The sequence below is a fragment of the Pavona decussata genome, unplaced genomic scaffold, assembly GCF_977016875.1.
Source record: "Pavona decussata unplaced genomic scaffold, jaPavDecu1.1 SCAFFOLD_28, whole genome shotgun sequence".
NCBI lineage: Eukaryota > Metazoa > Cnidaria > Anthozoa > Scleractinia > Agariciidae > Pavona > Pavona decussata.
Genome location: NW_028145451.1, coordinates 1,201,615 through 1,214,881, shown reverse-complemented (window position 1 = coordinate 1,214,881; position 13,267 = coordinate 1,201,615). Strand labels below are relative to the sequence as shown.

General features: G+C 39.9%; 1 protein-coding gene across 2 annotated transcripts; it reads left to right on the top strand.

Annotated features, from left to right (window-relative positions):
- Positions 1-267: 267 nt before the first annotated feature.
- Positions 268-12,810, top strand: LOC146484998 (cold-inducible RNA-binding protein B-like). Of its 2 annotated transcripts, none has more exons than XM_085103958.1 (5): positions 268-2,725; positions 4,953-5,062; positions 10,263-10,419; positions 11,627-11,776; positions 12,401-12,810. In XM_085103958.1, the coding sequence occupies exons 1-5, from the start codon at positions 2,620-2,622 to the stop codon at positions 12,412-12,414; spliced, it is 537 nt and encodes a 178-aa protein (XP_084960084.1). In that variant the 5' UTR covers positions 268-2,619; the 3' UTR covers positions 12,415-12,810. The 2 variants fall into 2 exon arrangements, with proteins under 2 accessions (XP_084960084.1, XP_084960083.1); XM_085103957.1 differs by having other exon boundaries at positions 11,624-11,776.
- Positions 12,811-13,267: the final 457 nt, after the last annotated feature.

The following is a 13,267-nucleotide window of genomic DNA, read 5'->3' as shown; positions in this document are numbered from 1 at the left end:
GCTGCCTGTTATTTTTTCTTTGTTTTCTTCTTTCTCTTGTTTTCTCTCTCTTTCCTCCCTTCCTCCCCTCCCTCCTTACCTCCTCCCCCCTCCCCCTTCTCCCTTTTTTCCGTTCCCCCTCACTCCCTCCTTTCTTTCCCACTCCCCCCCCCACCTTCCTTACTTTTTTTCTTTCTTTTCTTTTCCTTTTCTTTCTTTCTTTCTTTCTTTCTTTTTTTCTTTCTTTTTCGTTTCCTTTTGGTTGTTTTAAATTTTTAATTTTTCTCTCTTCCTTTTGTCCAGTCTTGTTGAAATTGTCATTCTGACAAGGTCCCTCCCTAACGTCTGCCATTGGAGAAAATAAGGATCCACTAAGTAGACTGCGAAAAAAGAAAAAAAAAGAAGGTTAGGGTTGACCCGTCGAGCGAGCAAGAAAATGAAAAATGACTCTGGGGAAGAGCCATGCTTTTAGCACTCTTTTCCCTCTCTAGTTCGTACTTTCAGCGACTGATGTCTCTCCATGAATTGTCTTGCCTTGTCGTGTATCCACCAAAGGCAGGTTGTATCACTAAAATGCAAGCGACCTACACAAAAGAAGAAATTTGTGTACGAGACTAAAGCAAGTCAAGCGAAGCATTTCTGGTTGTGAAAAAAAAAAATTAAAACAGTCAACGTTCGGCATCTCTTTAGTGTAGGTCGCTTCCGTTTCAAAGAAAATGATAAGCTATTTCTGGTTTATTTGGCATTTTGTTCAAAAACTATATAGGCAACTAAGTTTCTTACACAATTACCTATCTCTGTACCAAAATAGGGCTCTTCTGGAGCACTTTCGGTTTCAAGGCAAGAAGGACTCGTACGATCCCTTCCATTGTCAGTTCACAGATGTATAGACTTTGTCCCAATCTCCTACCTAGAACTCGCGCGCGTTTAGTTTTAAATCAACCCGTCCTCTGGGATTTGCCTTGATTCGATTCTTTCCTGACACCACATGGGAAATTCACTTCAGTTTTTGTATTGCTTACCCTGCTAGCAGAGTCGCTTTGATCTAGGAAAGATCGAAGCGACTGTGCTAGCTAGCGGAGTAGAATTGCTAAAATATAGCCATGAATGTGGAAATAAACTTCTCCCATCCCAGCGTGAGGCTTCAAGTGTAATTTGGGTGCGGTTTCTGGCTTTTTTTGGTTCAGGGTTGTTTCCCCTCAGACCACAAAGTTGCGCTTAAATTTCCCGTTCCGGAGTTCAAATGGTCACTGGGGATGAGTTAAATTAGTTTACCAAGTTTGAGGTTCTGTGGTTGGATTTGTAACCATGTAGAAATTTAGAGACTTTATGGATTTGGGGACGCCATCTCAGAATTAAGAGACATTTGTATGTAATTTGGGCGACACAGTTCATAGTCTTATTGCTACCCAATGAAACAATCATACTTCATGAACTTGCTCTATTGTTTTATGCGAACTTTCTGGCGATGGGATTCATTTTATATGACGCAATTTGAACAATATGTAAACCAATGCAAGGCCCAGTCCCTTTATGAACTTTGCAACGGTCAATTACACAAAGGCAACTCCAGTTTGAGGTGAATGCCTGTGTACCCACATTCGTGGCTATATTTTAGCTTTTTGAGAATACTAAGTTTGTAAATCGACAACACCCGTCGTAATGAGCTTGGGGACCTATGTTTTGTTACACTTAAAATCGTGTAAATTATTAAAAAAAAAAAAATACGAGTTGTTCCTTCACAAGATACAGGTATAGATGGCGGCTGGACATTTTTTCTTTTTAAATACAGCCATATTTTTGAGAAGCTGAAGGAGTTTTCCCTTGCAACCGCCCTTTCCCCTTCCGTCAAAAAGAGCATGGAACAGCGACGAGTATTGAACGTTGTTTGTAATTCCCCAGAGCAACAGTCGTCCTTAAGTAACGACTCCGAACTAAAACTGTCGATTTAAAATGTAACCACAATGCGTTAGAATCCCGGACAAAAACGAAATTTCATTCAATTCTATTGGAAAAAATCACGTTACTTTGACTGAAACCGAATGGTCTTCAGGCTGTCTGTCCAGTTTCACGGAAAATAAGACGATCGTTTCACATTTTAGGGTTTTAATGAAACAAACATTTCACTTTTGCGGGAAAAAAAAAGAGGTTTTTTAAACAAACTATCACTACTTGTTAGATTTCAGAATTACTTTCAACGCACAGCCCTATATGAGTTCACCTTATTCTTGGGGTTTACTGACCAAAAGTAAACAAAAGGATCAAAGACTTCAAGGATGACCGATTCATGAAAATACCCTTCTTGTCATATAAACGCGAGTGGCCTTCACTTTGATTGGGCAATCTTTAGAATTTCATAACCAACTGCAGCGGGCAGTGATTAGGGCCCAATTTAGCTAGCCTGCGAACAGCAGACGTATTTCCGGTCGTCGCTTGCAAAAGTTTTAATTTCCCGTTCCCGCGGGATTCCAGCAAACCAGATTGCCAGCCTCGTTCCCAGTTCTTTGGAGGAAAGAAAACCTGTTTGTCTGGATTCGTGGGTTTTCTAACCTCGAAGAACACGAGGTTGGCCGTTGTTGAACGAACGAAGGAAGCTTTTGTTGAAGTTGTCAAAGGACAGCAAAGGAAAATCATACCGTAATGGGAGACGAGGATGATAAAAAAGTGTATGTTGGAAATTTGAGCTACGGTACAAAAGATGATACCTTGAGAAGTTTCTTTGAATCAATTGGAGAAGTTGAAGAAGGTAAGAAGAGTGGGCGATTGTACGTAGCTTTTAGAACACAGTAGAACAGCAGCTTTATGCTTTAGTTTTTGCACTATTTGAAAGTCAAGCTTGTACTGTAAGGGTTAGTTTCGGTCATCAGTGACGAAAAGTAACTCGAAGTTCTCTTCAAACCTCTAGAGCCCAAAATAATGATTTATTACTCAAGCTGTTGAAAAGCTGTATGAAAGAAATGCTGCGTTGTTGAGTTGAGTGCAAACCTGGCATGATCGTACTGTAAAATCGAAATCTTTGTGGGGCAAACTGAGTCACAACGTAGTACTGTTTTAGATCTGTGACTTTGATTTTCAATTGACAACTGGGAAAACGATTTCCGTACAGCGTTCGACTTTTCTCGTACTAAAGCGTGGATCACACCAGCGACGTTTACGACATAAGCTTATAATAAAGGGCGAAGTTAAGCAAATGCAAAATATAAATTCATGCCGACGTTTTATGTCCCAAATGTAAACAGCATAACATAATGACATAACTACGTAAAGAAAAAACTGATCTTTTTATATGTCATAATGTTGATGGTGTGAACCAGGCGAATTACCAACCATCAGGCTCATACCGAGCTTCAGACAAAACATACATGCATATTATATAAGTTGGAGTCTTGTCAAGTCTTTCAGTTTTTACAGTGTAGTTGAATGATGCACAGAATTGCTCAGAAATCAAACTAAGGCATGAGTTGCACTTGGCAAAGTTTGGTGTGAATTTGGTCACTTTGGTGGAAAAAATCTGTCATCGGGGCACATTGCCTAATGTGACCCTAGCTTTTCTGCTTTGCAAAAACTTTGAAAAATTGGCCAAACCATCAAAGACGCCGTGGGGCGGGCAGATTTTAGAAAACTCAGGCTGAACAATAGCCATCACACATAAGGTCATGGGCTGAAAATTTTGACAGCCTTTAAAGCAAGAATACCGGAGAAGCGTGGGACGACATCGCGTAAACAATGAATGAGATTTGTATCTGTCTTCTTCAGTTGTGCAAAGTGTAATCACTGACATTTCCAACCAGTGTGACCCTAATAGTTTGACGCAAGTTTTTGCTTTCCAGTCGCGGTTTTGCATTTTTGTGTTTTTTTTTTTACTCCACAAAGCTGCTAACGTTAACCAAGTGCGACTCACACCAAAACAGAAATTATTTAATATGAGTTGGTGGCAATTGAGGGAGGAATGTATTTAATGCTTTGATCACCAACCTTTACCAGAGGTTTTCCAGACATTCGCAAAATTTGCAAACAACCCCATGTGCAGTAAAAATACAGGGTAAAAAAAAGAAACAAATTTTCAATTATCAAACAAACTACGCTAGTTGCAAAATAAAAATTTTCAAAAAAAAAACAAACAAACAAACTTGGCGATAGAAATTTTAAAATATTGATGAAATTTGGTCCTCGCATCACCTGAGCAAATTTGACCTGTTTGCAAGGACGTGTTTGTTTACGCTAGATTACTTCGTTGCCACATTTTATCAATGAAAAAGAAAGGCAAACAGACAAAAAGCATTCCCAAATGAAACAAATTATTCAGACAAGTCTTTGTTTATGGCTAAGAAGCAAACATACAATTTTTATATATAGAGGTGACAATCATGCAAACGATTTGAAGGAACTGCAAGTCCATTTTGAATTGAAATTATTGACCTGTGCAGTGCACATGTTTCAAGAATTGTGCAAAACTTTTTTTTTGCGTAGGACAAAAGCATTCCTTTTTAGGCACCCTAAGACCTATAAAAATATGCTTAGACAGGATTGGCCAGTCTGTTCTGAAGATAATAAGAACAGTGAGGGACAAAAAAGCCCTCTTAATGCAAACATGCGCAAAATAACGGCTGGTTTTGGCCAGCAAGGAGATCAATGGGTATTAATGTTAGTTGCAGAAATTTCAGGATAATAATACCACCATAGTTGAACTTCCTGTAAGCGGGCACCTTCAGGACCAGAAAAAGTGTCAGCGTATGAGAGGTTAGAAATGTAGTGTGTGTATGTAGCTGAGAACGTGACCAAGTTGGTCGGCTTACGAAAGGTGTCTGCCTAAGGGAGGTGTCCATTAGCACTGTAGGAGTCTATTAGCAGAAGTTCAACTGTTTTACCAATTCAGTTATAGAAAATATCATGCCATTGTTAATACATCATTTGAGTTAATGCTGGTGCAGGTTTATTTATTAGTTCTGCATCTCTTCCCTCCTTATGTGCAGCCACCATTGTTAAAGAACGAGAAGATGAATCACGATCAAGAGGATTTGGTTTTGTGACCTTTTATGACCCGAAGCATGTCACAGATGCAGTCAACCAGCTGAATGACTCGGTAATCTTATAAATTTACTCAAGTGCATCGACTTTTATTTTTTTCAATGTACAGTACTGCTCAAAAGTAAGTTACCACCCTCTCGCGAGACGTCAAAGGGTTTGATTCGTGCCCAATGTAAGAGATGATTTATTTTACAAAAATCCTGTCTTCAGTCACTTCAAAGGTTTCGATTAGTGACGAGTTTGCAAAGTAATGCGCTAAGCAAACTGGTGTTTTTCTTCACTTCAAAGGTTTCATTTAGCGACGAGTTTGCAAAGCGATGCATTAAGCGAACTCGCCAGCCAATCAATTTGCAATTGAAACTTTCCCGCACACACACAATTCCTACATAGAAAACTAGCCTTGTTAAAGTCAAGTTGTGTGCCTGTATCTATAAAGCAGTTTTTTTTAAATAATAATTATTGTGAAACTTACAATGTTTTTCAAGTTCACTGCTGTTCAAATTGGCTAGTTCAGAATTGATTCCAGTTCATTGTGCCCTCAATCCCGAATTTACATATTGGCAACGTGAAGATGCCAATGGTGGGAAAATGTTGCGCTTACAGCTCAACTTTCAAAACCGGAAAGCATTGCAATCAAATTTAACATCCTGGTGCCGAGGTGTGTTGTTTATCGATAGTGGAGTTTGCTACATGTCGCATGATTTAGCGAAGCCCACCAAGGAACATTCTTTCTAACACAAAGTGGCTTTGGAAATGTTTATTACTAGATTTGCCCTCAGGGAAAGAAGCTTTTTTGTTAGATTTGTTATGTTGATTGCCCTTTTATGTTTATGTTATAAATTTATACGTATTCGCAATCAGCAATTACTGGCAAGTTCGTCCCTCGATTGACACTTGCATTGTTTCTCGAAAGCCCCAACCCATTATTCAAAAGTAAGTGGAAATTGCACAGGCACAGGCCCTTAAAACTCACTTTTGATGGAAGTAATAGTTATTAAAAGTCAGATTGAGCGCGTTAACTCACAAAGCATGATGAATTTTCTGTGATGACCAACAGGATGGTCCTTTACGCGAGATCTTAATTGAGGTTGACAGACCCTGCTAAGTGACTCCCGCTGTGTGTCTGTTGTGTTAATGAAAACCTTTGTAGTTTTGCTTTCTTGTATAAGAGATTCTTCCCGTTTGGTCAAAATGTGGTGTGACCGCTCGTGATCATGAGGGGAAATCCTTAACCCTTTCCCGTCCGAGGGAAATGGCGAATTTTTCTAAATCGCTAACTATGAACTGGGAGACCACATGTGATATACCATTTAAAAGGTATTTTCTGGGGTGTGCTATTAATCACACCAACAGAGATGGAGGAGGTCACATATGAGAGTGAGAAAAGTCCAAAACGAAAGAAGAAAAACATTGAAAATTTTCTTATTCGTGGCACATTCTGGGTATCCCCCTAAACTATAGCTTAATGTACAGCTCTCAGTGCATTGCTTGTTGTAAGATATCAAATGGACCCTTCACGTACAAAGGAAAAAAATCCCAAATTTTGAGGGGTGGTAAATCAAGTCTCATATAGGAGGGGATCATAATTATATGCCTTCAATTTATAGATCTTTCAAAGATCTTTTGGTTGTGCAAATTTCACACAAATTGACCAAATACTGAGCTGATAATTGCGTCTTGTGCCATATGGCACTTTTGGTCGGGAAAGGGTTAACAGACCCTGCTAAGTGACTCCCGCTGTGTGTCTGTTGTGTTGATAAAAACCTTTGTAGTTTTGCTTTCTTGTATAAGAGATTCTTCCCTGTTGATAAAAATGTGGTGTGACCGCTCGTGATCATGAGGGGAAATCTATATACTGAATGGAGGTTTTCTTACTGTTCGTTAGGATTAGTTTTCAATATGCATGATGACAATGCGTATGCTACAATTCCCGGGTACAATCATAGCTCTGTGGCATTTGTTTAGGTTTGTCGGCTTGAAGTAAGCAAGATTTCTGGGAGCGCTAAATAAATGTTATCTGCCAAGACTGAGGATCCGTGGATTTCTCTACCCGTGATTTCATGCTTATGCTATTTAACCGCAGTAAGATGGCAGGATGTTTGTATATCACGGATACGAGAGTGTAATATATCCACACACATCTTATCATCGTTGTCTATCGCTTTCGAGAGCTATGGCTTGAATCTTTGCTGTGAATTCAGGCAAACCGAATCTACTTCTGCCGTAAAGTTTTGTCTCTCGGGAAGTAATGTATACTTATTCCCAGCATGCCAGTTTTTTTTCGCAGTTTGTCATATTGGGGTTACCAGCTGCATAATAAGTCGCCGAGATCGAAGAAACTCCCTTCCCCGCCATGACACTCGTGTGTTCCAAAGTATTTTCTACGTCACAACCTTGTAATACGATTGTTTTGGCCGCGCCCAACATGGAGACACTTTCTGGCACTAAATTCAAATCTTTCAGGGATCATAATTGCGGATTGAGAAGGCTTTGTTCAGTAAAACCCACATATTCAGACCGAGAAATTCATAAACTAACAAACCATGACAAAATTTTTTTTACTTCATAGGCACTTTAAACAAATTGACACTTCTGGATAAGCTGTTTTCTTGCATCTTTTAAATCACACAACAAGCCAGCCACAAATCTGTCATCAGTCTGAAAGGTACAATGACTGCTTCAGATTACACAACAAAAGTTGCCTTATTTAATTGTTTTTCTGGGGCTGTTGTCGCAACACATTGACAAATTTTGTTGTACCCTTGAAATGAAAAGTGTATGGTACAGTACCGCGCAAAAGTAAGTTATCAGTCTCGTCTCGTTTCTCGCGAAACGAGATATGCGACTCATCTCTCGATACAAGAATCTTGTCTCGCGAGAATCACTGAAGCGGAAATTTTGGAATATTACCGAGTTTCTCGCGCACTTGTCTTGTGATGCGTTTATCCGTGCCATTATTAAAATGCGTGCTCACAGTGGATGATTCTGTCGACAAGTATGTTCGCATTGTAAGAGCTTATCTGATTCAAAACAATTTTGTCTTCATCCAGTTCAAAAGTTTCAATTCGTGCACAATGTAAGAGATTATTTATTTTTCAAAAATCGTGTCTTCAGTCACCTCAAAGGTTTCGTTTAGTGACAAGTTTGCAAAGCAATGCGTAAAGCAAGCTCATGTCTTCAGTCACTTTGAAGGTTTCGTTTTACATGTACAGGTAATAGCGACGAGTTTGTAAAGCGATGCGCTTAAAGTGAATTCGCCGGCAAATCAAATTGCGACTGAAACTTTCCCGCACACACACACACACACAATTCCTACATTAAATAACCAGCCTTTTTAAAATCAAGTTCTGTGCCTGTATCTGTAAAACAATTTTTGAAAACCCTGAAACTTACAATGTTTTTCAAGTTCACCGCGGTTCAAATTTGCATACGTGTCACGTATCGTGCTTTGCTAATTAGCGCTACGGAATCGAACTTCTTTCAATCTTTGTGGTTGCAAGCAAATGCGATTTCTACCAAGAAAAAGAAAAGTTACAAATAAAGAAAATCGAAAACGCTAACATTGTTGAAGAGCTGGCGTAAACTGTGTAGTTCTGGTTCAGAATTGATTTCAGTTCATTGTGCACCGAATTTGCATATCAGCAATGCGAAGATGTCAAAGGTTACCGCGCCGTGCTTTATACATCTCAACCTTCAAAACCGGAGATTTTGATCAGAAAGTTTCATTTGCAAGCATTGCGATTTCGCCTTCAAACGCAATGAACTTGTATGTGTAAATCACCAACAAAACAATTTGTACTTGAAAGCCAAATCAACGCGAACTTTCAAGTGAAACGTAAGACATCCTCAAATATGTGTTCAAGAAAGTACACAAAATGGCTTCATAAAAAAAGCTATAAAAGATCGACCTTATCATGCTTATTACATTTTCCTTTTATTTACATTTACACGAAGACGCTTTTTATTAGCCATTAGCTCAGATAACCCAACGTGCCACTTCCGAATAAATGCGCAATGACAAGATTGATCAACAGGTTCGCTAGCCTTCTTCGCAGCCGTCGTTCCCTTACACTGACACTCAACTTGATATTGTCGCGAAACTCTGGCGAGAAAGTCAAGCCTTAGTAATTGTACTTACAGTTTTTTCACCCTCTCGCGAGACGAGAGTCTCATCTCTCGAGACGTCTCGCGAGACGAGGATCGCGTCTCGCGACAGGGTGGTAACTTACTTTTGAGCGGTACTGTACTTGCATGCCTTCGCCATCCCCAAGGTGAAAGGCTTTGCCTTTCACTATAGCCCTATTAAGTGAGCGCTACATACAGACTCTACACGACGTGTTCCGATTTTGTCTTTTTAAGTACGTTTTGTTTGTAAATAAAGGTCAAGATCTACATTAAAAAAGATGGATTTTTGTTAAAATTTGAACACTTAATCATTATCAAACCACACCTGGTCAATTAAGCATAATTTGAAGCCACCTTCGATGTCTCAAACTCCCAATTTCTTGAACCAATTTGTGTTTTCCCTGGAGGTTCGAGAAATTGGGATTCCACTGTATATACAAACACAAAGCACTCAATCAGTCAGTAAATCGCTTAACAAAGCAAGCTCATTTTCACCCTATTGTGAGACAAGTGTCTCGTCTCACGAGAGGGTGGTAACTTACTTTTGAGCGGTACTGTAGCACTATTAGCCAATTAGTACTCAAGTAAATACATGAGAAAGGCACCAGAACTGAGAAACGTGTGAGCGGGTAACCATTGGTTTTGTTTTTACTTCTAATCGTTGGGTTGAGTCAGCAAGTCACAGTGCAGTAGAGCAAAATCTAAGCAAACATGCAAATCCTTTTGATTCTCAGTTGAAAAATGATCTTTTGAACTGACTAGAGGGAAAGATCCTGAAAAATTGTTTAAATGTGAGGTTATGTTTACGTGGTACCCAATATGAGATTTTGGCCTGGATCCAAACTGTATTTGAAATCAAAACAGGATTTCACTTTGTTACTTTTGGTGAATGGTCCGTTGGTGTCCATGCAGATTTTGTTAGAGATCTAGAATGTATACAAATCCTTGACCCTCAAATACAACAGTTTCTTGTCATTTCCAGGAGGTACGTGTAGGGGCATTTTGATCAAGCTTCCCTCATTCAAATGTCCCTAACAACTGGGTGCAGTGATAGGCAGCTGTATTCACAGCCCAAATATAACCCCACACTAACACATTGTGTTCTTTCCTATTCAATATTGATTGTGAAGGAATTAGATGGGCGCACCATCAGGGTAGCCAAAGCAAACTCCCGTGGTGGTGGCGGTGGTGGTGGAGGAGGTAGACGAGGAGGCTTCAGAGGCCGTGGAGGTGGATTTCGAAGCGGTGGGTACGGAGGTGGAGGAGGAGGAGGAAGATACAGTGAAGGTATGGAGGTTCCACTTAACCTGTTTCCCTGGCAACCATTTTTTTTTTAATAATAAACCTTGGTGCAGTCAATTTTAAGTTAAACGCCCTTAAGTTGCGGAAAGAAAATGAAAACTACCTTTTTACTAATTTTCACATGAACTTAATTTGGCGAAAATTCGGGAGCCAACTTTCGCAGGTATTTATTTTCCCGATTACAAGAAAAAATAGAGCAAACGTGTACTAAACTGCACGATTCTGTCAGTATTTTATTTTTTTATCAATGCTGAGCTGAGGGCACTTGTCACAAAGAATAAGGAAATACCGTCAAGATACATAGGTCTGCTTCAATCTAACTACAGGGAGCCTACAAATGGAAAGTTTGATGCCAGACTGTACTAAAGAGGTTTTGGCAAAATTACAAATTGAAGGAAACAGTGAATCGGGGGAAGAGTGCTAGCCGGAAAGATGGAAACTGGAAAGATGTTTTCAAGGTTCCAGAAAAACTGGATGCTTTTTTGTCGATTGGCATCCACGCAGAACCACCAAAAGAACGCACTTGTCCACCTTTGCATTACTTTGCTTATCGGAAGGAATCAGAATGCACATGTAATTTAATTATTTAATTGTATAACATCGTGCATTCTGGCAATGGGGCATGGCATCCATGAATCCTTGTAGCATAGTTTGATGCGAGTACTGCTTTTTGGTTACCACTGTTGATTTCTGCATTCACAAGTTGGCTTGCAGGAGCCTTTGATTAAAACTGGCAGAGAATGATACCTTGTCAGATACGTCAATCATGCTGTCAACACTTCAGAAATACTATTGTCTAATTGACCAATGAGGTGTTGCTGTTGCTGGCTTTTGAACGCGAGACAGTGAGAAGCTGTTACAGTCTCCTTATTTCCCTCCCTCCCACACTTAACTATCCCCTGCTCCACTCCCCTCAGTAATTCAGTAACTCTTCCCAGATCGTTCTTGCTTTTACAAACCAAGATGGCGACAGCTCCCATGAAGCGTACCAGTCAGTCTGGACTTTCCCACGGAAAAATAGGGGGACTGTGAGCAGTCTAGAAAAAGTAGGGTAACTTGGGCATCTTCTTGCTTCCAACCAGGCACTTAATTGAGGGGTCATTCCTTCATTTAGGAGAAAGCAATCAATAATTTCTCCACAGAGCCTATTGTGTAGTGTCAATGCAAACCAATTTCATCTTTTTTACAGCAGGCAGAAGCTATGGAGGAGGGGGAGGAGGTTACGGTGGTGGTGGAAGGTCATATGGTGGAGGTGGTGGTAGCTATGGTGGGGGAGGAAGCTACAACAGCTACAGTGGAGGTGGAGGTGGAGGATATGGCGACTATGGAGGAAACAGGAAAGGTAATATACTGTAGTCAGTAATGGGACATTCCGAGATGTGATATTTACTGTATCTGGTATGTGTGGTTTGCTTCTGCCTCAATTGGTAGAGTTTAGGTAATTTTTCTCGTCACTCATTTTCACTGCTTATGAATGGAATGCGGTCGCTACAAAATTATGTGATGTAACAAACATGCCAGAGTGGTTTGAAGTCTTTGAACCAGTTTTCATGATGTGAAGCTATCTAACCTTCAAACACTCTCTAGGATACAATATGCCTGAGAGTGATTTACGCACTTGGTAAGAGTTCGAGTAGCAGTCAAGTTCAGAGTTCATTTATAAGGGTTGTTTCTGAGACTCTGTATTCTGGCGAGGAGGTTTTGCATCATGCATCTCCTTTTGCATCTTGTACTGCTCACCTGCCCTATTTTCCTTGCATTGTCATGCACTCCTTCATCATTAAATTGCGGTTAATGTAATATCCTAAAGAGCAATGCATTATCTGTGCAGAGAAGCGAAACTCCAAGTAATTTAATTGTGATGGTGAAATGGCAACTATCTCATAAGTTAGAGAATTCGTTTTAATATGTTGTTTCGCTGTCTCCTAACAATTCAATTTGTTCTGTTTGTCCATTCTCACAAAAGGCCGTGACTGGTAATGCTCTGTACTGCTCCATGATTCGACTGTGTTCCTGCAAGTTTGTAACATATATATTGACCAGCTGAGGTGATTGTAGCAAGAGAAAAATATTCAGTGTGCTGACCTGAAACGTGATGAATGAAAAACCTCAGCTTATGATGTTCGGTGCTCTGATGTTTCCTGTTACGTTGATCCATGTGCTCTGAAAAAGTCACCTTGCGATGTTCGGCTCTAGACTGCTGTTCCATTGATCCATGTGTTACGCAGAAATGGCTCGCCATAGAAAGTCCAGCAGTTCATTTATACTTTTTGTTGTTTATAATATAACTCCAAGCTCGTTGTTTAGATTGTTTGTTTATTCAATGCAGTTTATGGTCAACTGCAGTACTCCATTAAAAGAAAACGTTTTGCTGTGTCCGTTGCAAGTGATGAAACCTGGTACATTTAAGCAACAGTGGGTCGTTATGTTGTGGAAAGACGGTCATGTTCAAAAGGACATCTGATCTGTCAAATTCACAGACTTGCTGTTGCAATAGTTGCCTTTCATTTCGGTTAGTTTGGGAATTGTCCTTAGAGACTGATTCTCCTGCATGCAAGCGAGGCAAAATAACCATCAACGTGAGAAGAAAATCTACGAAAATCAAGATGCTTACTTGTAGTGTAGACTACAATTAAGTCACCAAGCCTAGCAGATGAAGTCATTCTGTCGATGTCTTTGAGCATGTGTGATATATTGCCTCGAGAATCCTTGAAAACAGTTCATTTGGGTATCAATAGTGTAACATATTATTGCATCCTTTTCCATCAACATCTAACGTTTTGCTTGAAGCCGGGATCCATGAATGCTACATTGAAGTACATTCATCTAAAAG

Coding starts and splice junctions, on each gene's coding strand:
- LOC146484998 (XM_085103957.1), top strand. CDS start 2,620: ATGGGAGACGAGGATGATAAAAAAGTGTATGTTGGAAATTTGAGCTAC. Junction 2,726..4,952: donor AATTGGAGAAGTTGAAGAAG/GTAAGAAGAGTG, acceptor CCTTATGTGCAG/CCACCATTGTTAAAGAACGA. Junction 5,063..10,262: donor TCAACCAGCTGAATGACTCG/GTAATCTTATAA, acceptor TTGATTGTGAAG/GAATTAGATGGGCGCACCAT.